The following is a 24,826-nucleotide window of genomic DNA, read 5'->3' as shown; positions in this document are numbered from 1 at the left end:
TGAAAAGACAGTTGATTTCTTGACTAGGGTAGTAAGATAACAAAACAAGCCTTCAAAGCTCAGACATTAATGTGGCATCCATAAATTGATAAATAGCTTATCCAGAAAATAAGAGGAAGTTGTGTCAGAGGTCATTGTTTTGCCAAAGCTGTTACTGTCCATCAAAACTACTGGAAAGTTTGGGCACGCTGTGTAGTAATTACTGAAGGAGACGGAGACTTGGCTTGAAGAATTTAACAAACAGCCACCCCAGGTAGGGGTGGGAGGGTTAGGAATTACTAAGGGAATCCCTATTTGCATTCTGTAAAACATGAACCCAAATGGGCTTGAAGTAAACATATAGCACCAGCTGCACTTGAAGCTCAACCTTCACAGCCACCCTTTTCCTGATAGCAGGTTCCAACAATCCATCACTCTTTCACTTCCTGACCCAGGACTTGCATCTGAACCTTTGGTCTAACAGCCACTCACATGATCTGTGAAACCGGCCATTGTTTTTTCAACCTGTTCCTCCTTTGATCCTCTACAATATACATAATCACAGAATGTTAAGGGCTGGAAGGGAAAGATCTAGTCCAACCTCCCTGCCAGACCAGGATCACCTAGAGTAGATCACACAGGAACTCCTCCAGGTGGGTTTTGAATGTTTCCAGAGAAGGAGACTCCACAACCCATCTGGGCAGCCTGCTCAACTCTCCATCACCATCACAGTGAAGAAATTTTTCCATATGTTTCTCTGGAAGCTCTTATGTTCCAGCTTGTACCCATTGCCTCTTGTCCTATGATTGGCCATCACTGAGAACAGCCTAGCTCCATGCTCCTGACACCTGCCCTTTATGTATTTGTAAATATTAATGAGATCACCCCTCAGTGTCATCTTCTGCAAGCTAAAGAGCCTCAGCTCCCTCAGCCTTTCATCATAAGGGAGACGCTCCACTCCATCATCTTGCTATGTGCATTCTGCAATATGGTGCCTTAACCTTTTTAAAAATCACTTATGTGAGGTACTGCTTCACACTCCCTTTAGTTTGCATCTCTGAGCTTGGAAACCTCTTTTTATGCCGTTTGTCATAGATGCAGAATGGTCTCAGACTTAAATGCTCCTTTGTCCTTCAGGCAACACCAGCTCCTCAGATATCAGCTCCATCTTCCCTGTCACCCAAGTCCTTCATTAAAGACTTACTGTGTGCTAATATACCAGATTGTCTACAAAACCAAGTGGTTTATGCCAAGATGATGTTTTTCAATCTGCAAAACCAGACATGGTTATTTTATGCATTAATTCTCTTCAGTATCCCTCACACAGTTGAAGAGAACAAGGCTCAAGTAATGAACGTTAGTCAGATGTTTATTAAGCATGACCAACAGTTTGGCAAGTTAGCGCTTTCCACCAACACGGGGAGCAGAAACCTTGACTGGTTTCACAATCTTCTGCTTAGGTGCTGCCTTTGTCGGAGCCTGCAGAGAAAGAATAAAATATGAGCAAAGAGAAGCAATTTATCTGCAGTCCTCAGAGTGTCCCTGTGTATTTAAGATTCTTGAGAGAAATTTGGCAATTTACATCACAGGAGATTAGTTACAATCTTACATCAGGTTAGAATCATGTTAATAGCTGGTCACACAGGTACCACTGCAAGACTACAACATGCATGATCCCAACATATGGTATGTATTCATAAGAAATAATGAAATGGATGCTAGCATTCATTAATATGTTACCAAGTTCCTAGACAGTGAATTTATTACATACAGACAAGTTTTTATCTACGAAGAATCTCCAACATACGGTTGGACACTTTTTTTCTCCTGTAAAAAAGGTTCACTTTATTCAGCTGAGTATGTTTAACTGTAGTACGTAAGTTTGATCAAGGTGCATCAAGTTCAAAAAAGATAAACAAATGCTTCTTCCTAACACAAATGAGAATTTCCAATGAAGCACTGCAACAAAATATTGTGTTACAACACGATACATTCCATCTCATGATTCACCTGTTGCATCTTACCTTTGCAGCAGAAACAGCCGTTTTCTTGGTTGCCTGCTTAGCCTTCTTTGCTTCTTTTGCAGCCCTGTTAATTCACAGGAAAAAAACAATAAGTAACTTATCCATGTCTGCTCTTTTTTATTTCTTTGTCTCGGCACTGCAAGAGCTGCTCAAGACCGAGAAAAGAATGCATAATTTCAGGTTTATCCTTTGCATTCAGTACTCTCTAAAGAAGACTACTACAGAGACAGCAGAACTGTGGGTGAAAAAAACAGTATTTTCACAAAGGGAGTCTCCTCTCTGCTGCTACCATCTCTTGCTGAGATCACTCAGTATTACCTCCAAATATACTGATTAAAAAAAAAATCACAAAAACAAATCACAAAAGAAGCTTGTAAAATACAAAGCTCATCTAGAGTTTAAGCTCTTGTATGGAAAGCATGAATGATCTTTGTAAAGCCTGAGATAGCTGCACTATCTCTGATTTCTCACCTAATAGCTTGTTCCCTCTGCGCCTTTCGTACTTCAGGCTTCTGATTCCGTTTAGCCATAATCTCAGCTAAAGACGCTCCAGTGATAGCTCTCTGAAACTTAACAGCACGACGCGTGCGCTTCTTTTGTATCTCTTCCTAAAATGGCAGGAGATGAAGACAGACAATTAGTATCACAAAACACTAAGTGCAAAGTTAAAGACAATTATACAAAGATGCTGCTATTGAGAGTGAAGCTATTACAAAACTGCATACAGATGCAGAATTTTACTCCTCGATTTGGAGAACTGATTTCTTTCTCTGATTTGCCAAAGCTGATGAACAGTTAAAAAAACCAATTCCACGTTGCAAGGTAGGAAAAAAAAAATCTTTTGGAAAAATGTCAGTAGTTCAGCCTTCCCTAATTCCCAGAAAAAAAAGGAGGGATACAGTCCACTTTGATGGAATATTCTGAAAGGAAAACTCTTCTGAAGACACTTCCCACCTGTTTCAATCAAGTGGGATCACACTGCTGGTCAGTGGCATAAGCCACTGAGTATCAACTTTCCTTCTTCAAACAAACTGGTAAAAACGTCAATTTACAATACATAATACCTTCTAAACCCTGTTTTGCTGTGCAAGTTTTTCTTTAAACACTGAAAATACCTCATGCTATATGCCTTAGTGTTGCCACTACCAGCAACATCACCAGGCTGCCCACACAGATCACTCAGCCCACCGACCGCTGAGGGGACAAGATCACTGCATATTCAGAATGGATGATGCTTTATTCCAACTAATTGTTTACACCATGCGCTTTTATCTGCTACCACAACCACCTCCTTTCACTCCACCCTGTGACCACATCTTCTGTAGCCTCCACCTCTTCCAAATGCCTACAACACTTTAGCAACTTCTCTTTTTGATAGAGTGACAACTACAAAGGAAAGACCTCCTACTAAGTTTTCAAGAAGGGTATGTAAAAAGTTCTCCCACCCTTTAACCTCCAAATCAGCTTTTTATGTTATTACTGTTGAGGAAGTTTTCAAGTCTAAACTTTCAGGTCTGTGTATTATACAGGACTACTCTCTAAAATGAATTTTTTAAACCATATGCCACTCATTCAATTGTTAAAATCTACTGATCCTACTGTGGTTCTCAGTGGTCCCTCAAAGAAGTGCAACAACCTATACACAAGGCTTTCACTGAACCGGTTACCTTTCAAACATAAAGTAGCGTATGAACTCACGTCAATGCACTCACATCTTCACCATGAATGGCCAGCCTTCATCCCAGTTACATGGGTCACGTCTCTGCTCATCATCAGCCTACCAAAGTTACCTCTATTCTAACAGGCCAGTGACCATATCTTTTGGTAGAAAACTCGAGCGTGCCATTAATCAGTACATACTTACCGACTGTCCTTTCTTGTGTTTACGTCTATACAGAACAGTCCAGTTGATTTGACGAGGGTTTCTCTTGGAAAGGAATGCAGACTCACATTTTGCATTCAAGAACTGAAAAACCTACAAAGGTAAAGTACTTGGTATAAGCTTTGTTTCTATGAAAGACATCACCACAATTTACATTAACACACTAATTAATTCTTTGATTTGGTGTTTTTCAACAGTGATGCTCTTTGTTTCTTTACACAGCTCTGTCAATTACAAATTTTAGATGGCAATTTCAAGTTTGGAATTTGTTCTATTGATCAAATTGATCTCTTATGAAGCATTCTGAAGCAGCTTAATTTTTTTAAGAAAAACTCGAATTACCACTTGAACTCACTGCTGGGCACAGCAGAAAGAGCCAGATCCAGCATCATACTTTCCAATTGTCTGTTCTCAAGGAACCATATGCTTCCTGTATATGTAACCCTGTCAAAACCTGGCCCAAGGGACAGATGGATAATACCCTGACCAATTCCTTCTTGCATAGCTACCCAAACCTTCTTTCCTAGAATAACAGGCAGAATTAACAGGCTGACTTGTTGTTAGCTACACAAGACAATTTAAAGTATAAATTAATTTCCAGAAAAGCACCTTAGGAATCAATCTATTTACTTAGATTGTATTTCATTTTGCATGAGATTCTGTACAGCAAGACCAGAACATAGTTTAGTGATGGGCTTGGCAGCCCTAGGTTAGTATTTGTACTTAATGATCTTAAAGGTCTTTTCCAACCATGAGTCTGTGATTCTATGAAGACACCTTCTGTAGATGTGAATAACCTATTTGTATTGACAGTTCAATCTGTATGTCATACAGCAGCCTAAAAAGGCTCTTTTCTGTTTATCCTAACACTCTGTACTCAATTGATTTACAAGTCCAGTTGTTTGCTTCAGCAAATCTCAGCATTAGATGCAGTATGCCTAAACAGCATTTTCTACAGAACTCCCATACTTTGCCCTGATGCTTGAAAGCACCCTTCCCAAACCACAAACTAGAAGCTGGCTCAAAATCCTAGGCTGTAGCACCAGCATAGTTCTCCCACGGAGCAAGTTTGACAGCAGTCTTGACACCCAAACATGGACAGAAACACAGCGACGCTGACCAATACGAGCCGTTCCCGCAGACGTGACAGCAGCGCTGTCAGAGACCCCAGTCGACACCGAGCTCCCTGCTGCGCTCCAAGTACGAGGCCTTCGCTTCCCCCTACACGGCGCCAGCCCCTCTTTCGCGTCCGCCGCCCTGCCCCTTGTGCAGGGCCCGCTCCACCTAGCCCCTGCTGCCCGGCACGGCGGCTGCCCCTCTCCCACGGGACCTTCCCAGGCCTGTCTGCCTGCCCCCGGCCTTACCTTCCCGTCAGTGCGGGCATAGCGGCGCCCATGTCCCGGGTAGATCTTATACCCGCTGAAGCTGCACAGCTCGACCCTGCGCGGGAGAGAAGGGATAGCGAAGAGAGCATGTTAGCAGAGAAGGCAAGGAGAGGCCCTGCGGCAGCCCACTCCCAGCGGATGGCCCCGGATGGGGCGGCGAGGAACCGCCGAGGCTCTTACTTCATGATGGCGGCTGTTGCGAAGCGGGCGGCGGCCGGGCCCGAAAGGAAGAGAGGCTGACGGGAAACGGCGTTGTGTGCGCGGCGCGCAGCACGCCGGGACGGCCCCCTGGACGCAGGGGCTGCCGGGAAGGGAGACTAGAGGGGAGCGGCGGGCAGCGGCTCCCCGGCTGGAGGGGGCGCGGGGGCCCTGCGGGAGCGGTGACGCCGGACGGGTCCGCCACTCTTCCGTTAAAATACCGTTGGGCGGCTACATACGCGAGATCTTCCGTCCTACCGAAAATAAAAGACACAGTTTTTCTCCTCGCGCAGTGAGGCAGCCAGTTGGCGTCCGGTGCTCGGTTGCCTTGGCGGCGTTGGCAAGCGGGGGAGGTATGGCGGCGACAGGGGTTGTGGCGAGATCGGAGGCCGTTGTTTCGTCGGTCGGAGCGGGTAAGGGGAGCACCAGAGGCAGTGAGTGGACCAGGGGCCTTTCGGGCTGTGTTGGAGGTGCTGGGGGGCGGGCCGTGCGTTGCGCTGGCGGGGGTTTGTTTGGGTCCCCGTTGTGCGGCGTTGGGAGGCGGGACATTTAATCTGTCAGTACTATTTGGAGTCACAAGCACCGAAACCCCAGGGCAAAATGTGCCTAAGGATTTGGTCAGCAAAGTCCTAGAGTGGAATCTTTGTCTCTGAATTAGAGACATTTCCTTCGTATCTAATAACTTCAGACTGATAAAAGGGAGCATGCCTTAATATATCTGATAGGACAGAGGGAGTGTTGAATCTTAAGTTTATTTCTTCTTTGAAGTTTAAGCATCCAACTTCTGACAATGGAGAGGTGTCAGTTTTGGTTTCACAGGTTAAAACCTCTGCTTTCAGTTTGCAGCCAGAGTGCAATTTAAACAAACAAACAAACAAGTGCAGACTAAAAAGATTCTGCCTTTGAAATAAAGACAAGAGAGAGAATCTACAGATTTGTATTCAATGGTGTAGATTTTTAACAACGTGTTCGTGGTAAGGCTGTTTATTTCCCTCTGACTGAGGACTATCACATGAGTATGTCACATTTATGAGTTAAGTGCCATGATCTTCAAATACTCTAGCAGGGTGTCTGATGGAACCATATAGGAAGATGAAGTTTATAGTTTTGCATCCTCATCAGGTTTCCCACATTGTGCTTGACGAAGGGATGAATGCTGCTTACCTTTTTCCCAGACTACTCCCCTTTTTAAAATTTTTTGTGTGCATGTAATGGGTGTGACTACTGTTGTTTGTGGAGTATGATCCCACAGATGTGTGCTAGGCTTGTCCTAGGTTTGCTTGGTTAGATAAAGTGCCTACGCATAGACAGGTAGTTGGCAAGCTGCTCAAAACTTGAAATCTTTGGAGAATTAAAAAACTATGAGGCTTTTAAAGTTTGGAGTTTTGAGGGTCATGCCTTTAAATTTGGTTACCAAAATTTAGCACTGCTTTCCACTTCAGAAGATCTGTTACTGACTTCCCAGAATTCTACCAGAATTCTTTAATGGGACGGGGCCTGGAATATGTATCTTCCAGTTAACTGTATCAGTTACTCTAATGTGTTTGGTCTGAAGTAATATGCTTCAGTTTTATGTGAAAAAGATTGTTAATTTGTATTTGCAAGTTAACTGCGTGCGTTACAAAACAAATCTGTTTATCTTGCTTTGCTTTTTTCATACCCGTTCTCATATATGAAGTGTTGACATTGGGGCTTTTTTTTTTTTCCTTCTCCTTTTTCTTCTAAGGTTTGGTAGTCAACTGGTCAGGTCAAGGATTGCAAAAACTGGGCCCAACCTTACCATGTGATGCCGATACTCACACTCTGATTCTGGACAAAAACCAGATAATAAAATTGGAACACTTGGAGAAATGCAGGAATCTGATGCAGGTCAGTGCTTTAACATAATGGAAGTAAGTTAGCAGTTACTCTATTCACAGAAAAATAAATTACGGCTACCTAAAATAGAAATCTTTGTGTTCAGTGTAGCTCTATGGCTGATAGTAGAGAAGACTGTTTAGCGAGTTACCTAGGTAACTAAAAATTAACTCAGTAAATCCTAATGGGAGAATGTCGTAAGAACACTTAGAATAATCACTGATAACCCAAATTTTTATACTTGTTAGCTTCTGAATACTTGAGCTTTGTAACCTTAAAAATAACTTTATCTTTCTTTTCTGTAATTGTAAACATGCAGACAGACGTACAGGGCACACATTTGAGTTTCAGAACTCATCACAAAGGCAGAGGATTAGTAGCCTTAATTTAACTTAATCCACATGGCTTTTTTTGTGTAAGATAGAAATAGCAAATGAGAAAACTGTGAAGTGGGAGGGATCCAGGTAGTCTTGTTAACATCTCGGTTCATGTAAGCTTTGATGTTACTAGTGCTTATCCTTAAATTGACCGCTGCTAGTATTAAAATTAAGTTCTTGAGGGTTTTAGTGATAACAATGTTAAGACTCTGCATGGTGCTTACAAAAAATTAATTCATTTGGGGCCAAGCTATACAAGTCACAGAATCACAGAAAGGTAAGGGTTGGAAGAGACCTTGAGAGATCATTTAGCCCAACTCCTTGCTAAAGCAGGTTCACCTAGATCAGGTCACACAGGAATGTGACCAGGTGTGTTTTGAAAACTTCCAGAGAAGAAGACTTTACACTCTTCCTTGGCAACTTGCCTCACAGGAAATAAACTTTTCATTGTGTTCCAGTGGAGCTTTTTGTGTTCTAGCTTATATCAATTACCCCTAGTCCTGTTGCTAGACACAACAGAAAAAAGTGTTTACCCATCCTCTTGACATCCACACATTAGGTGTACTTTGTTGATGAGGTCCCCCCTCAGTCTCCTCTTCCCAGGCTAAACAGCCCCAGGTCTCTCAGCCTTTGCTCATAAGGAAGATGCTTCAGTCTCCTCATCTTTGTAGCCCTCCGCTGGACTCTTCTCTGGAAGTTCCCTGTCCGTCTTGAGCTGGGGAGCCCAGAACTGGACACAGGACTCCAGATGAGGCCTCACCAAGGCAGAGTAGAGGGGGAAGAGAACCTCCCTCAACCTACTGGCCACACTCTTCTTGATGCATCTCAGGATGCCATTGGCCTCCTTGGCCATGAGGGCACATTGCTGGCTCAATGTTCAGTTTATTGTCAACCAAGACTCTCGGATCTCTCTCTGCACAGCTACTCTCCAGCAGGTCAATCCCCAGTCTGTACTGGTGCCTGGGATTGTTTCCCCAGGTACAGGTCTCTGCACTTGTCCTTGTTGAACCTCATGAGGTTCCTCTCTGCCCAACTCTCAAGCAAGTCGAGATCCCGCTGATGGGCAGTACAGCCTCTGGTGAATCAGCCAGTCCTCCCAGTTTAGTGTCATCAGGGAACTTACTGTGGAGTATATTCTGTCCCCTCAGCCAGGTCATTGATGGAGATGTTGGATAAGGCTGGCCTCTGAGCCAAGTCCACATTAGGTATCACTGAAAGTGTCTCCAAATAGATTTAAAGTCACTCAATAGCTTCTAGAGAGACAAGCTAAATCAAGATAGAAGAGGTGGGGCTTGTTGCTACAACAAACCTTCACCAGTCTGCCAGCTTGGTGGTCATGTTATTAATGTGTATGTCTAGTCAGGATTTATCCTTTAGAAAATTTGTGATTTACATCCCTGTTAGCACTAGACCTTTTTGAGAATCATGTGAAATATACTTTGTCCTCTTCTGTATTGATGGTAAATATGACCTAACATCAGTAGCAGTGTAACGATTTGCACAATGATTTGGCAATTCTGATTTTAAAATCATATTTTCATATGACACAAATCCTCATTCATTCTCCTTTAGCCATTGGTAGGAGGATTTCCTCTGAAGTTTGCAGCATGGGTTATGACAACAACTGTTTTTGATCAGTAATCTATTTCCTGGGTTTTTTTCAGGTTTTTTTAATGCCTGTGTTATTTGCTTGAAAAGTGAATATACAGATTGAAGAAGTTGGCACAGATTTTAATTAAAAATAAAAGCCTATTCATTCTATGCACTTCAGTAGTTGAAACTATTTCTTTTATTTGTGTGTTAATCTGCAGCTCTCTGTAGCCAACAATCGTTTGGTGCGAATGATGGGTGTTGCAAAACTGACTAAGCTCCGGGTACTAAACTTGCCTCATAATAGCATTGGGTATGTGGAAGGGCTGAAGGATTTGGTGCACTTGGAATGGCTGAACTTGGCAGGAAATAACCTTAAGGTGAAGTATTTGTTTTTTATATGGTTTCTAGAAGAAAGTATAGTAGAAATTTGGACAATAGTGCAATGAAATTTTAATATGTTTCTGATTTCAATTGGAGCAAATGTTGAAGTTTTGTATCCCCTGGTTTATGAAATAGAAGAGGGCAACTTTTGGACAATAGTTGTCTAGGAAAAAAAGAAATAGTTTTATTTTAAAATGTAATTAGAATTGGGAGATAGTCCCCAAAATAAGATGAGAGTTATTATCTTTAAGATGAAACTGTGTAAAAAAACCATTGTTTTGTTTTGGATTACTTACCCGGTGGATTTTAGCTTTCAAAATACTTTTTATAATTATTGATACCTAGTTTTATTTAATGATTAAAGAAAGAGTTACTGTGAGTAATTAACTTCTTTGTTTTTGTAGGCCATTGAACAAATCAATTCCTGTTTATCTCTTCAGCATCTTGATTTGTCCGACAATAACATAGCTCAATTAGGTGATCTCTCCAAGCTTACATCACTGAAGGTAAATGCTATTTTATCTCTGTTACAGTCTCTCAAAGATTATTTCTTTGTGCAAAATTACTGCCTTATAAAGCATTCATTATTCAAACACTAGCTTTTAAAGAATTTTAGTTAATCACTGTAATTTCTGAGGGAAGCATGTAAGAATTCTTTTCCTTTCTTTTCAAGTTGCAGGAACTGAGACAGTGATTTTTTTCAATAAGAAATGGCTTTGTTAAAGATAACAGGGTGAGATCTTGTTCATAGCTCTCAGTTCTCTCCTCTCATGTTATGAATCAAGAACAACCATAGTGTTAACTCTTTCAGTGTGAACACTTGTAGAGAAAAAATATTTTCAAACACTTTTTTTTTTTTTTTTTAACTGTGGCTGTACTTCACTCCTGCATTTTAGAATGAGAATATTTTGGTTTAAAATGTAAAAAATAATTTTTCCTTGCTGGAATAACAACAAAAAATTTTTTATGATACCAGAAAACCTAGTGTCTGTTGTGCAGGTATTGCCTGAAAAAAATGTAAGGTTTTGGTCAAACATGCATTTAATCACTATATTTTTATTTTATAGACTCTGTTGCTACATGGAAATATTATAACTTCACTTCGCACTGCCCCTCTTTGTCTACCTCAGAACCTGACTGTTTTTTCCTTGGCAGAAAATGAAATCAGAGACTTAAATGAGGTAAGATATAAAAGATACATCACTTTGTCTTCAGGTAGACTGAAAGCAGATAGTCAAATAAATCTTTTGAAGCTGTAACTAAAATGAGCTCTCTTCTTCAAAGTAATCCATGTTGATAAAAGTAACTTTTAATATGTTTATGTATAGTAACTAGCAGTAGCTGCACAATCTAGATGATAGCTTTTAAAATTTATCCTTGAAAGAAATGTTTTTTTTATTTTATGTTTTTATGTTATTCAAGGATGTCAGAAGTATAAGGGCTAAATCATAGAGAGCTTTTCATGATTGAAGGTTGAAAGCTGAGGTGACTAACTGCTGCAGAGGACTTCTGTGGCCATTGTGTTTAGAACAGACTTTTGAATTGTACTTGTCGCAACTGAACATTTTGGGCCCATGTCTTATTTTATCTGTTTCTCAAACAGCATGTAAGAGAAACAAATACTCTACCTGTGATTTTTGTCTTTATTGTTTTGTTCGTGTATTTGGTTTTGTGTTATTTTTTTTAAATATAAGTAGCAGCCAAAACTATCTGTTGGAACTCCATATTGGAAGAAAAAAATCTTCTATTGGTAATACATTCCTCTTCAGAACCAGACAGTGTTTCTCTAGCTTGTTGTTTTGTCATTTGTTTTTGTCAAAATATCAATGCTCATTGCAGTGAACTGAAATTGTAGAAATACCTGGAACCACATCCCCAGCTAATAATTTTCAAGGGTTAGAGTACTTACAGGAGAATGAATGGGAAAATGGCAGTAGTTGACAGAAGGTCCTTTGAAGGTGTTCGTGTTAAAAAACCAAATGTGATTTTTGTGTGTGTTTGTAATTATACTGTTGTGTGTGAGATGTCTGGGAGAAATGTGGTAGGTTCTGTAAGGATTTAATGAGTACTGTTCAGTTAACAAGTATATCTTGTTTTCTCAGGTTTCTTTCCTGGCCTCTCTTTGTCATTTGGAACAGTTGTCAATTATGAACAATCCTTGTGTGATGGCCACACCTTCTATCCCTGGCTTTGACTACAGGCCATATATTGTCAGCTGGTGTCTGAATCTTAAAGTTCTTGATGGATATGTGATTTCCCAGAAGGAAAGGTGACATGATACTATTAAATAAAGTTTGACTAAACAGAAATTGCATTTTTATTTAATAAGGAAATAGAGAAGTGCCAATGATCTGAAATTTTGTTTGTCTTCCTAATGGCCAGTTAACATTGTTTTTCGTCACTAATTTTTTCATGTTACACTGGAATTACTATATAATATCCCATGTTAATTTGAGTAGATGTATGAAGTTAAGCTTTTAATTTTAACTCGCCTCACAGTAACACTTTTAAAAAGCAAATCTGCGGCATCAGTTTATCAATGGTTTGTTACTCCTTCTAGGCTTACAGCATCTTTGTCTTTGCAGAATGAGACAATCTACAGATCTTAAAGCTATTATCTTGGGGGAAACTCAGGCCTGAACTATTATAAAGGGCCTAATTTGCATGTGCATTTCTAAATTTGGTGCTTTTTTTGTATCAATTAGTCAAATATTATTTTGCTGAAATTTCTTGTTACTGTATCATTGTGGCCACATATCATTATAACAGTAGAAATGTCTTCTTAAAGTTCTTCACATCAGAACAGTCCAAGCATAAATTCAAGACATTCAAGTTCAATAATTAACATATTCCAGGACATTTGTCCATTTTTTCCCCATTATTGAAATAAAAAACTGCCCTTTTGGTCAAAGAGAAACCATTTTGTTTCACCATAACAAACTATGACTTTCTCAAGAAGTTAGTTCTAGCAATTGCTTTAATGACTAAGGGGGAAGGTGTGGTTCTGTATTAACTGTATTATTATATAGATATAGTACATTAAAGGACACCGAACAGATTTCAGTTCTTAAATACTTTCCGCAAGATTTGCTGGTTTTGCCTGTTCTGCATGTTTGTATGAACTTCTCTGTTTCTGTGAAAGCTTTGCTGATAAACTCATTGAAACAAATGTGTTTTCAGCGTTCAAAGACTCTACACAGATAAAGCAGAGACTGAATACTTTTGGTCAGGTTTTTTGTTCATTTCATTAATGCTTATGTGAGAGAATACTTTATTCATTATTCTGGTAATGAAATTTGCAGTTCCTCTGGGCACTGCACATGTTTCAAGTTTTGAATAGATTTGGGATTAGCTCTTAGGTACCCACTAGAAGAGCAGTGATCCCAGGAGAGTTAGGATTTTTATCTGTGCTTCTTTAATGGTCATCATTTTCCCCCTCTCCTAACAGTTTGAAAGCAGAATGGCTCTACAGTCAAGGTAAAGGAAGATCATATCGACCTGGGCAGCATGTTCAACTAGTCCAGTATTTGGCCACTGTTTGTCCTCTTATATCTACATACGGTCTCCAGACTGAAGAGGATGCCAAACTAGAAAAAATACTAAGTAAGCAAAGGTAAGAACTTCTTATTTCTCTATCATTGCAGAAGGTGTTTGAGAATATAATTATATTTCTTATTATGTGTTGGATATTATAAGATTTCCTTTTAAGTATTTCTAGGTAACAGTAAGGGCTGGGGATGGAAAGAGTAACGGAGCTACAGGATATGTCCTAGAGGGGAAGGAGAGGCAAGACAGCAGCGGGAAAGTTTTCCTGCTTGCTGAGACATCTAGGGGATAGCGTTCTCTTGATCTGTAGGACATTGAAATCTGTAGGATTTGTTTTAGGACTGTGGTTAAAATAAACTACCTACTGAGCTTTATTTTTTTTTTCCCATGGAGAAAGTGAGGAAAAGTCAAAAAGGAGCATGGGTTAACTTTTGTTCTAGTTATAAAGGAAGACTATTGTGGTACACTGGTGTGTTAGCCACTTCTATGTTGTTGGTGTGTTCTTTCTTAGTGTTAAGATTGTCCTTTGAGGGGCGCTGTTCCCAGTGGTGCCCTTAATTATATCTTGCATCTCTGATGTGTCAGCAGAGGCCCTTCTAGAGCCTGCTGGTTTTGACAGCAGTAGCTGTTTTGCTAAGGTCTGTGCAGGTAGATGAGAATAGTTACCATGGTGAACTTCCCTTTTGTGAAAACGTGAACTAATAGGGATTAAAACCCAGAAAACATCACCATACAGGTATTCCTGTTCCCCAGCATCTATTGGCAAACTTTTTTTGGCAGAGAGATCAGGGCATAAGATTCAGCTCAAAGGAGCAGGCTACATTAAGTGGCATAGTGTGGGTAGAAAGCTGGGCAACAAAAGTGTTGTGGTAAGCAGAAGAACATCATCTCATCAAAAAGTCTGGAAACTTCAGAGCATCTGGAAGGCCATGACATACTTATTAAGTATAGATTCATCTCCAGGAGGAAGTTATAGAAATGTTGGGTTCATTTCAGAGGAGAAGGTGTAATAAAAGCATATTGACTTTGGAATGTCCAGGTAACTGTTCTGACATTCACGTGATGTTTCTGGGGTAAATTCAGGAAGCTGATTTGCAAAATATAACTTTTTAAAAATTAAAAACAAGCAAACAAATATAAAATCCTGTCAGCAGAAAAACAATGCCCCAAATCCCCACTCACATATATATATCTACATATCTGTATACACACACAAACATATGATTTTTGAGGCAGTTTAACTTTATGACCTCTACTTCATGAATTTTGCATTTATCTGCATTGAAACAACCTGTGTGTTTTCTCAGTTTGTAAAGCATAATTCTATGTTTGTGGCCATATTTATTGTTTTGTAAGAAGAATTTTTCCCTCTAGTACCCTTTCCTCAATTCAGTACTTTTCAAATGTAAAATATACTTCTCCAACTTCTCTGTGCCTACAGACATATTGTTTCCTGCAGTAGACACTTAAAAAGTACCTGCCTACTCTCCTTATGTGTATAAATACTTCATGGTTTTCAGTCTATAGTCAGATTTGCATGTTGGATTTTTCTTCTTTCTTTTTTGTGATACATGTAATGACGCAAAACAGGCAGGAGGAAGGGGAACAGCCTGTGCAATGCCTCACTTTGTGAGTAGTCCTGTTAGTGTCTTGTTAGGTGTAGGGATATGCATAACTAGCCTCTTGTTTAGAACGGTTTGATCACTTGTTTCCTTTACGGTAGTTGATAGTTTCTTTTAGATGGCTTCTGTACAAAAAAAGGTTTAAAAGAAATGTAAAATCGGTTGGACCTCTGTGCTTAGGCTCCACCAGAGGCAGCTAATGAATCAAAACCAAAATGAAGAACCGCCCACATCTACCAGCAAAACACTGCCAGTTACCTCTGAACACAGCAGTCCAGCCCAGCCAGCACAGAAAGTTCTTGAAAGTGGTAAGAAGCTAATCTGCACCTGTGATCTAGCCTGTGGCAATAACGTTTTTAATTATTATTTTGAACATAGTTAACTCTGTGGAGAGAATTTCAGAACAAGGCCCTGTTGTTATTTTTTTTTTTTGTTGGGTTTTGGAGATTATCAACTGAAGCTACACTTTGTTTTCTAAAAAATACATTCCATGTTTATTCATGTCTTAAAATGCTATTGTTATGTGAAAGACACATTCCAGTAAACTAAAGAGTTGTATCTAACAAAGATGTAACTTCTCCAGAGGGAGGCAGTTTGTGCAATTTACTGTACTAAGTATTTGCAAAGTTTGTGGATGTTATTGGGATACGTAGCTATTGTCCTTATTGTTATATAGAAATAACACTATTATCACTAGCATTTTAGATCTTCTTAACGTGCCTGGGTTCTAACTATCTAAAGAAATTGGGAATCCCTGTGACTTAAATGAGGAGATGTTATTGAAATACTATGAAACGTTTGAATGTGGCTTTCTGCCTACCCAGAACCTGTCATCCAGAAGAATTCTTGGGTTGGACCAAGTGCCAATGATGACCATTCCTATGCAGTAAAGAACACTTATCTTGAAAGAACTTTTCACAAGGAGCTATGCCTTGAAGATATACAGACGGATGAAGACAAGTTAAACAGCAGCCTTTTGTCCTCGGAGTCTACTTTCATGCCAATTGCTTCAGTGTCTCCTACTTCAGACCTGAAGCAACATGGAATTGATTTGGGCCTAGAAGATGATAATGATACAGTGATTGAACACATGAGAGATGTTAATAGCAGAGAAACAGCTAGCAAGCAAGAAGCTTCATGTGTTAAAGGAAAGCAATTGAACAAAGTGGTGGGAAGCGTGGAAACTCAAGAGAATATCGTCAAAGAGAGTATGGTGCTGTCACCTCCTGATCCAGTAACAGCTAGCCTGACTACTAATACTAACAACTGTTTAGCATCCTCTGAAGAACAAGTTCCGCATAGCCGCCCCAGCACCTCAGGAGATGCTGAATCAGGAGTTAAAGCTCTTTGTCCTGTCCAGGTGACAACAGAAGGTTCCGATTCATCAGCTGTTGTCAGTCAAGGCACAGATGAACTGCAAAGAATGACTAAAGCAGCTACGAAGCTTCAAGCCTGCTGGAGAGGGTTTTACACAAGGAACTTTCATCCCCGAGCCAAGGAAGTGCGGTATGAAATTCGACTCAACAGAATGCAGGAGCACATCATTTGCTTAACTGATGAAATAGAAAAGTAAGTTGAGGTCACGCTGTGTATTTTCAAATCTGAATGAAGATAACCATTGTTCCAGGATATTTCAGAACAGGTATAAATGGGTCAATACAACTACTCACAGTAGAACCTAGTATCAGTGATATAAAACTGTGATTACAATAGAGGATTGCTTCCTGTAGGATAAGCACAGCTATGCACGTAGCTGCTCATACAGGATGCCTTCTATGAGTGGGTTTGGTTGGAACATGTTTTTCTATTCCTCTATCAGCAGCACTTGCATGGTTCTCTGCATAATCAAAATAGAATTGGCTATGTCTGTTTTAGTTTTTTTTAACTCGTCTCCTAGCAATTACGAAGTCTATAAATTAAATGCGCATAGCAAGAGCCATTCCTCTGTTAGAAGTGAAAAGAATTCTCTCTGCTTTGCATGATAAAATTTTAAAATGCAATTTCTGTGCTTGGTTGTAGGGGTTTTTTGATCATATGAGTCCACATTTGGAGGAGATAATTATCAAAGTTCCTCAATTTGTAAGATTTAAATTGCAGAATCAGTTAATATCTTTCTGGATCAGCCTGGGAACTGGTGTTCTGACAGGCTCTTTTCCTTTACTGTCACAAGTGACAATAGTTCAGTGAATCAAGCTGAGCCCTCTGTGAACCTCTAGAAACAGCCAATGCTAACACATCATGTCTACCTCCAAGTGATGTCTATAGGAGAGAACATAATTTAAAACGAAGCAGCGCTATTTAGCGTTGGGGGTTTTTGTGCAGGTAAAAGAGGCATGTCTACCCAAAATTAAATGCTCAGGTTCAGCTTACAAAAAAAGGACACTTAACGTACTGGCAAGTCAATAAATATGCTGCAGCAAAAGGAAGCATAATGTTAATGTAACTCTGAAAAAGAAACCTGAAGTCAGCATCTGGATACTGGTGGCAAGCCAGACTGCAGTAATATCTTCATGTTGTAGGTTTTGTTGTATCTTCAAAGAGTGCTGTTATATAAGTAGGCATTTTTATGTATTCTTGTTGATCTTGTTACCCAAGTGTTGCCTATTTAAGCTACATAAATCTGGATGTGTGTCCTTGCAGACTAAGAAAAGAAAGAGAGGAAGATAGGATTCAGAGACTTGTACAGGAGGAAGCTGTTAGATTTCTTTGGAACGAGGTAAATAGTTTTAGTCTTCTTATTTTTCTGCTTACATGGGAATTTGCAGGGCATTGTTTCATACTCTAGATGCTGAAGAAATAGTCAATATGATCAACTTATTAGAATCTAATTGTCATGTTTGCTACACTGGTATTCTGGGGGAAAACACGTTCAGAAGTATTAGTGTAGGAACACTGTTTTTGCTAAAAAAAGTTAAATTATAGCATTGTGTGAGGAGGAGGGCAAAATGCAAGGGAAGCTAAATAAATGTAGCAGAAGTGTGAAGAATGATGTTACCGCTGCATGCCTAGGGTGAATCAAATGGGTTCAAGCTATGCTCCTTGTGATCAACTCATTTCTAAAGTAGAAAAGTTATTAGTACCTCTTATAATAAGCTAGTCTTCTAAAAATAAGACTGTTTCCTTGAGCATGGGTAATTTCATAATGGTTCCTCATAGTTTCCATTTTTAAGAGCAGATAGATTTTTCTTCAGGTACTTGAATGGGGAGGCTTTTGTGCTGTATCAGTGTTGAGCATCTAGGTTTAAAAGCCATTATTTAACAGTGCGAAGAACGTATTTTCCCTAAAGGTGTAGCAAATCTTCTGATAGTTTACTTGGCTTTAAATTTTATACTAGAGCTTTGCCGATGGCAAGAAATACCCTAGAAGTCAAAGTACTTTCTTAGTTGCATTTCATAATGAAATTCTCTCTGTACTTTGCAGGTGAAATCCCTTCAACGATGGCAGCTTTCAGTGATGCAAAATGTAGGAGCCACTTGGCAACCTGGGATCCCTTCAGCCAGTACTTTCACTCCATCTGAACCATCTATTCGACCATCCACGCTTGAACAAGAAACCCCACCGGATGTTAGTTCTGTTTTGTTAGTTCCAGACAGTGAAGCTTTTCAGGAAAAGTCTTTGTTGCCGTTCCCAGATTCTGGATTTCAGTCTTCCATGGCTGATCAGAGTCAGGCCAGTGACTTATGTAGCTCTGAAAATAGTTTAACAGAAAAAACTGAGAGCTCTTTTTCAGTGGAAACTGTCAAAAAGTGTGTCAGTTCTGTTTCAACATTTTCTTCAGATGTAGAGGATGGCCATGGGGAATGTGGGCAGAGTAAAGAGAGCTCCGGTAATGAGCAGGACAACAGCCTAATACAGCAGTATTTGAAATCTATTCAGCAGCTGGAAGAGGCTGATGAAGGAACAAATTGCAATGATGAAACAGAAGCTAGCTGGCCACAAATTGCTGTTTCAGCAGAAAGCCAAGATTCTTCATCTGACATTGTAGATATCCCTCAAGATACATCTTCCCCAGCCCGAGGTGATATCAGTCAGACAGCAGAAAGCTGCAAACGGAATTCGGGAATAGGAGAAGTGAAGCCAACGGACTGTGATTCTTCATTTCAGATGCTGCATGTTGGGATAGCTGTATAGTAGGCTCAATTCCACCAATGACAATGGGATTCCATTTCACTTTCTATTTTTCCATCAATACAAAACTTGTTTTTTCATGTGTGCTGTTTCAGATTTTGACTCACGTTACCAATTTAAGTTTGTATTTTATTGTTGTTGCTGAGAACTGATGCTAACTATGCTAACCTGAAATGTGCACAGTTCTCAGTGACAATCATTATGCACTTTATTTTCATAAGCTGATAAACAGTTACAAGCATACAGATAACATAAAACTGATATCCCAATAATTGGCTTCCATAAATTAGTTCTGAAGATTAGGGGTGGTGATGTGTTTGCTGTAAGTTTACTGTGGTGAATGTGTTGATAAGTCTTTTAAGTCTTTCTAAAAGCAGAATTGAACTCTTACTTTGCAAATGTAAGGAAACACTATGAGGAGAAACTGAACCGGTATAGACAATGTGTATGTGTATGGATACAGCCTGATAAGAAAGGTGAAAGCAGTTGCCTTTCAGACTTCTTTTGACTTCAACAAGAGCAGTTTGGTCAGTGTTTCAAAGATGCATTCCATAAAACCGGTATCCAAGTCAGTGACTTCTTTTTGTCATTTCCTTGAAGCTGCTGACTAGGAATTAGGTCATTTACATATGCACTGAAACAAGGACTTACAGGTGTGAGACCTTAGGGAACTTCAAAGAAACTTTGACCTTTGTTTGCCCTGAGGCTGAATTTCCCTGCTTTCTCAGGTAAAACTCAAAGTGGAACCAGTAGCAGCCTTTACTAAACAAGGATTTCAAAAGGGGCATCTGATATGGGAACATAGTTTCTAAGACAGCGCTGCTGGGTTACAGCAGCAGACTTTGTGATGTGTGTTTTTTGCCTCCACGAGGATGCTCATGTCACTGTGGGGTTTGGATCTGCATGGCTTTCAAGACACTTAGTGTGTTTGATTGACCACAAATACTTCTGTGTACAGCTATAAATAGTAAAGGCAAATGCCATGACTTAAAAGTATTTCTTGACATATCTGTTGGGGGGATTGGTTGGTTGTTTTGTTTTTTTTCTCTTTATGTCCAGTATTTGACATTCTAATTGAATGTGGATAAAAAGGTGTATTTCTTCCCTGTTGGCAGATGTGCTAAGTGATTGAGGCTATGCTTTCCACCTAAACACTGAGAATGCAGTAGGTTTTGTGTCTTGCCCAGCAATTGCTCTCCTGTTATTTTAATGGAAGATGATGAGGTATCTTAGTGTACCTCAGAAGGGGCAAGGGAAATCTGTTTTGCCACATGATTTGTGATGGACACTGGTAAAATAAAAACTGACGTTGTGACTTCTAGGGTTCAGTTCACTTTGCTAATACTGCATTTTTCGCTGTATACTGGAAGACCAGTGTTTCAATAGTTTGCTAATATTAACTTCTCTAGTTATAAAGACACATGCATATTATAGTTCTCTGAATCCACAGGTTAACTTCTGGTGCTATGGTGTCCATTAAAATCAACTAATGCTGTTTTAAGCTGCATCTTACTGCCATGTTACCAGGTAAAACAATTAACTGCTTGTAAAAGCTTTGATTGCTCATCTACTTTAGCTTCTGAGCTGAAATTTACCACTACTCAGGAGATTGGCATGAGGCCAGTATCCACTTGAGGCCTCAAAATAGCCTTTATTTAGAACATAAATGGTGTTTTGGACTTGTACCAGCCATCTGCCCGGTGGTGAAGTTCACCTTGAAGAATAAAGCTTGCCTCTGCGTATAGAGGAGCCATCACCAATTTTTCCCCATCCTCAAAAAAAAAAGAGTTCTATGGCTTTAATTTCTCAAAAGAGCAGTCACTGCAGTCAAGCTGACACTTGGCTGTTCCTTGCATACATAAGAGCATTTAAAGAAAAAAAAACTGAGGTGGTATATTCTTAATGTTATCTCTCTAACTCAGGCTAGTAACAGCACGTTTGTAGCATACCCGTATTCATCATTAGATCTTAGAGCCTGCTTGTGCTTGATTATTGAAAGTGGTGCAGGTGCATCAATGTATCAGAACATCTAATTAACTGTGCAAAGAAGTGTGTAGTCTACATGATCATACCCTTGTCCTCTGAAGATTCTCAACTTGGATTTAAATCTGTCATGCTTGGAAATTGCTGCAGTTCATAGGATTTGTTTCTTTATCAATCTGCTAAAAAACCCCAGGTTGTTTAAAGAGACTTTATTTGGATTTTGAGAGAGAAGTTATTTCTGTCCATGAAACAGTTATTGGACCTTACACATTGGAGGCAGTGCTTAAGTGTAATAAAGCAGTTAAATTCTCTTTTGTGGCAGAGTGCTGTATTAGCATATGCAAGACATGAGAGAAACCAGTCCACTGGCTGGATAAAAATGTTTCATTTGCTGAAGACACTGAGAGACGATATATATTTTGCTATTTTGTATTGTCAGTTATGCTGCAGAATTAGAAAGAGGAGAAACAACTTTAATTTTGGAGGTGTCAAAAGAGAAAAACTTGGTGAAATATTATTTTTTCCATGGAAACCCCAAATGGTTCTTGACATTTCTCTGCTATTAGGACTTGTGAGCATAAACACAAGATGACTTATTTTAACTAATACCTAGGTCAACTGTTGACTTTTTTTAACTTGTAACCTGTATATCCAAAAGTGATTTTATGAAGGTACAGAAAAGCGTGTACTGACATATAATCAACTTTATCTTACTCTTTTGGGGAAGCTGTGGAATAAGAATTTGTTTTGCCGATGTTCTGGAAAGTATTTTGCATGTGTATAGGATGAGTTGCCTAGATAGATATACAGAAATCACAATGGTGAAGTTTTGGATTAGTTTTTACAGGGCTAAATGTAATTAGTTTGTATATACACAAAATATTTTAATCTTTACCATTAAAATACATACAGGGAAAGACATAATGAAGAGTAGAGTGGAAAAATAAGGACTCAAACTGGATATATAATTAAAAGTGGCTTATTTCAATCTGTTTTGAGCTCTCAAAGTATCACGATAATAAAATACCATAGTTTAATACATGGCTTAACATTTATTCTTCTTTGTATGTTTTGTTAACCAAAGTATGTAATACTCTTTTACCTGGATAGGCATGTACAGCTCCCTTTGGAGATGTTGAACATTTCATAAAGGAATTGGAAGGCTTTATATATGAAAGTCCGTGTCTGAAATCTTGTATTAATATTGTCCATCTTTCAGCATTTTCCTTTTGCAAGGCTTCATATTCATCAGAAGAATGTACTTTGTGGAATTAGCTTGTCTGTTGTGCTTTGTCCTGGGCTGATCTTCCTGCGTTGATGGAAGAGGTTGCTAATGGTCATTTGTGAGGCAATGCTGTCAGCTCTGCCATGAGTACAGTTGGAAGTGCTGCTTTAGTTTGATTGAGGAAAAATCAGCTAAAAACAGCACAGTTTAAATAGCCTGCACTACACAAGTAATTTCACTTCAAATGAGATGTTTGGTACATGCAAGCCACTTGCAGCTACTCTATGGCAGAAATTACTCTTTTTGTCTGTTTTTCTGAAGGCAGGGACAAGGGGGAAGGTGGAAGTGGATTTGTATGTGTTTTCAGGTTTAGTTTGTCATGGTAACACCAGTGCTTTTACAATTGCTAATTTAGTTCTCTCCCAATCATTTTTGTAGTTTACACATTTCCATCTTTCATGTAATCAAGAATATTTTGGGGTTTTTTTCCTACTGCATGTAATATTTAATAGACACTGTTGCAGATTGCAAAGGTAGCGGAATATCATGAAAGCAAGTCTGATCGTATTTTATATATCTAGGAGGGTTTTTTTCAGATATTTGGATTATATTGATTCCTTTCTGATACGTAACTTTTTTTTTACAAAAGAAAAACACAGGGCAATGCCTTGTTAATGATAGTAAATAAATTTCTGTTTCAAACTTCTTCCAAGAACTGAGCTTAATGGTCACAACTCTGGTTTTAGTATCTAAAACTGTCACTTAAAGAAACAGAAAATTTAGCTGCTGAATGAATGCAGCAACTGTAATATTAGAGTGTGGTTTGTTTTTTTTTTTTTTGTGGTGACTATTCCCGTGTGGTGCTATTTTGTAAACAAAGCACATGTGGCAAGGATGCAATTTTTAAAAGGTACTGAACATTTCCTTTAAAAGAGGCAGGGTCATGCTTGAGTCCATATGAACTGGCTGTCTAAATTGGGATTTTTATCTCATTTACTTCTCCAGAAGTGTTCTTATACCACAAAGCAAGAAGGCATTAAGATTGCAAATTATATTTGGTTGATTCTAAAACACAAATATCTTTCAGCAAATACTTGAGAAAGTCCTTGTTAAACCTTGTTTGTTTATAGTCAAGTCCCTGAAACAACCATAGATTGTACTATTTGCATGCAGCAGTTTAAATAAAGCACTTAGCAGCCAATCTGTATATATGAAAAAACAGGGGTTTTTTTTCTGAATAATATTTGTATGTCATTGAGCTTGCAAAATTGTTCCTGCTTTTTATGAATTTGTAAATATTGTCTGAAGAATTCCAATCCTAATTTCTACCTGTAGCACATTGTTTGATGAACACAAATAGAAGATACATTCCCTTGAGACTACCTGGGTACTTTTTACTGGACTTGAAGTTACAGTGTCTCACATAGATACTTTTTTTTTCCTGAGAGAGTAGAGTTGTAGAACTTCATAAAATGTAAAATCTGCAGTTCCCCTGCTTTTTAGTTAGTAGAAAAGTCCCTCTTTTTGTTGCTGTTGTGTTAACTTTTTTTTCCCCTTGAGGACTGTGCCACTCAAACAAGTAAGCATCCAGTATTCATTAAGCCTTTCAAAAAGTCTTTTTTTCATGGTTAGTTTGTTTTGGGTTTTTTTTCCCCAGTTTGGTTTTCTGTGACAAATTACTGAGAAACACACACTTTCTTTATGTCCACCAAGACACTGAGACTGTCTATTTTTAAATGCTTTCATTATGTCAGTATTGGAAAAAACACAGGATCCTTTACTTACAAAAGCATGAAACCAGTATTTATCAGGAAAGGTGCTTTCTTTCTTGGAAAGTGCCGTGCCAAATTTTACTGTATAAGAGCTCTCAATAAGGAACTTTTGTTTCTGGGTTCATTACATTGACAAGGGTACTAGCCAAACTCACTTGTAGTAAAATTCTATTGAACTAAAGTTTGTTGATGCTTTCACAGTAGTATTCTACCTCTGAACTAGAATCTGAAAAAAACAATTAGGCATAGATTTGTCTTTATTTCTTACTGTTTTCTGTGAAGAATAATGGGTGGTTAAATTGGTACAGTTCGTATATTTTCTATAAGCGTTTACATTTCTGGATTTGCTGTTTCTTAAATATTTTGTTTGTACCTCTAAGTTTTGAATTTTAAATAAACAATTTTTACATTTATTGAAAATGTTAATTTGTACTTAATCCCGACTCTTGTGGCTACCAGTCATTGTCTTATGATTGGAGAGCTTTTCTGGAAATGGACAGTTTAGAAATACAAAACAGTCATGACAAGGGACATCCCTTTTTTCTATAGTAGCTAGCAACAGGGCAAGGGGTAATGGGATGAAGCTGGAACACAAAGTTTCACTTCAATATAAGAAAAAACTATTTTGCTGTGAGGGTGAGGGAGCCCTGGCACGGGCTGCCCAGAGGGGTTGTGGAGTCTCCTTCCTTGGAGGTCTTCAAGACCCACCTGGACATGTTCCTATGCGACCTGATCTAGGTAAACCTGCCTCTGCAGGGGGGTTGGACTAGATGATCTCTAAAGGTCCCTTCCAATCCCTACCATTCTATGATTCTATGATTAGCATTCATGATTTAGTACAGCTCCCTGTTTCAGTGTTGAAGACATTAAGAG

At 39.1% G+C, this 24,826-nt stretch overlaps 2 protein-coding genes across 2 annotated transcripts; one reads left to right on the top strand and one right to left on the bottom strand.

Moving 5' to 3' along the window:
- Positions 1-1,327: 1,327 nt before the first annotated feature.
- RPL24 (ribosomal protein L24) lies at positions 1,328-5,557 on the bottom strand. The gene is made up of 6 exons (XM_062003964.1): positions 5,451-5,557; positions 5,250-5,325; positions 3,868-3,978; positions 2,475-2,611; positions 2,004-2,067; positions 1,328-1,458 (listed from the first exon to the last, which is right to left on the bottom strand). Exons 1-6 carry the CDS (start codon positions 5,453-5,455, stop codon positions 1,378-1,380), a joined length of 474 nt encoding a protein of 157 aa, XP_061859948.1. The 5' UTR covers positions 5,456-5,557; the 3' UTR covers positions 1,328-1,377.
- Positions 4,078-24,312, top strand: CEP97 (centrosomal protein 97). The gene is made up of 11 exons (XM_062003952.1): positions 4,078-5,881; positions 7,195-7,337; positions 9,514-9,672; positions 10,081-10,182; positions 10,744-10,857; positions 11,779-11,945; positions 13,125-13,289; positions 15,025-15,152; positions 15,669-16,413; positions 17,485-17,560; positions 18,266-24,312. Exons 1-11 carry the CDS (start codon positions 5,824-5,826, stop codon positions 18,974-18,976), a joined length of 2,568 nt encoding a protein of 855 aa, XP_061859936.1. The 5' UTR covers positions 4,078-5,823; the 3' UTR covers positions 18,977-24,312.
- The last annotated feature ends 514 nt before the right edge of the window (positions 24,313-24,826 follow it).

The sequence above is a fragment of the Colius striatus genome, chromosome 1 (genome assembly GCF_028858725.1).
Source record: "Colius striatus isolate bColStr4 chromosome 1, bColStr4.1.hap1, whole genome shotgun sequence".
Classification (NCBI taxonomy): Eukaryota; Metazoa; Chordata; class Aves; order Coliiformes; family Coliidae; genus Colius; species Colius striatus.
Note: the sequence above shows the minus strand (reverse complement) of the source record. Positions and strands in the feature narration are given on the sequence as shown.

Excerpts from the sequence above, each read along its gene's own strand:
- RPL24 (XM_062003964.1), bottom strand. Across the intron at positions 2,612-3,867 it reads AACACAAGAAAGGACAGTCG|GAAGAGATACAAAAGAAGCG; the intron begins GTAAGTATGTAC and ends CTGCCATTTTAG. Across the intron at positions 1,459-2,003 it reads CGGCTGTTTCTGCTGCAAAG|GCTCCGACAAAGGCAGCACC; the intron begins GTAAGATGCAAC and ends CTTTCTCTGCAG.
- CEP97 (XM_062003952.1), top strand. The coding sequence starts at position 5,824 with ATGGCGGCGACAGGGGTTGTGGCGAGATCGGAGGCCGTTGTTTCGTCG. Across the intron at positions 10,183-10,743 it reads CCAAGCTTACATCACTGAAG|ACTCTGTTGCTACATGGAAA; the intron begins GTAAATGCTATT and ends TTTATTTTATAG. Across the intron at positions 15,153-15,668 it reads ACAGAAAGTTCTTGAAAGTG|AACCTGTCATCCAGAAGAAT; the intron begins GTAAGAAGCTAA and ends CTGCCTACCCAG.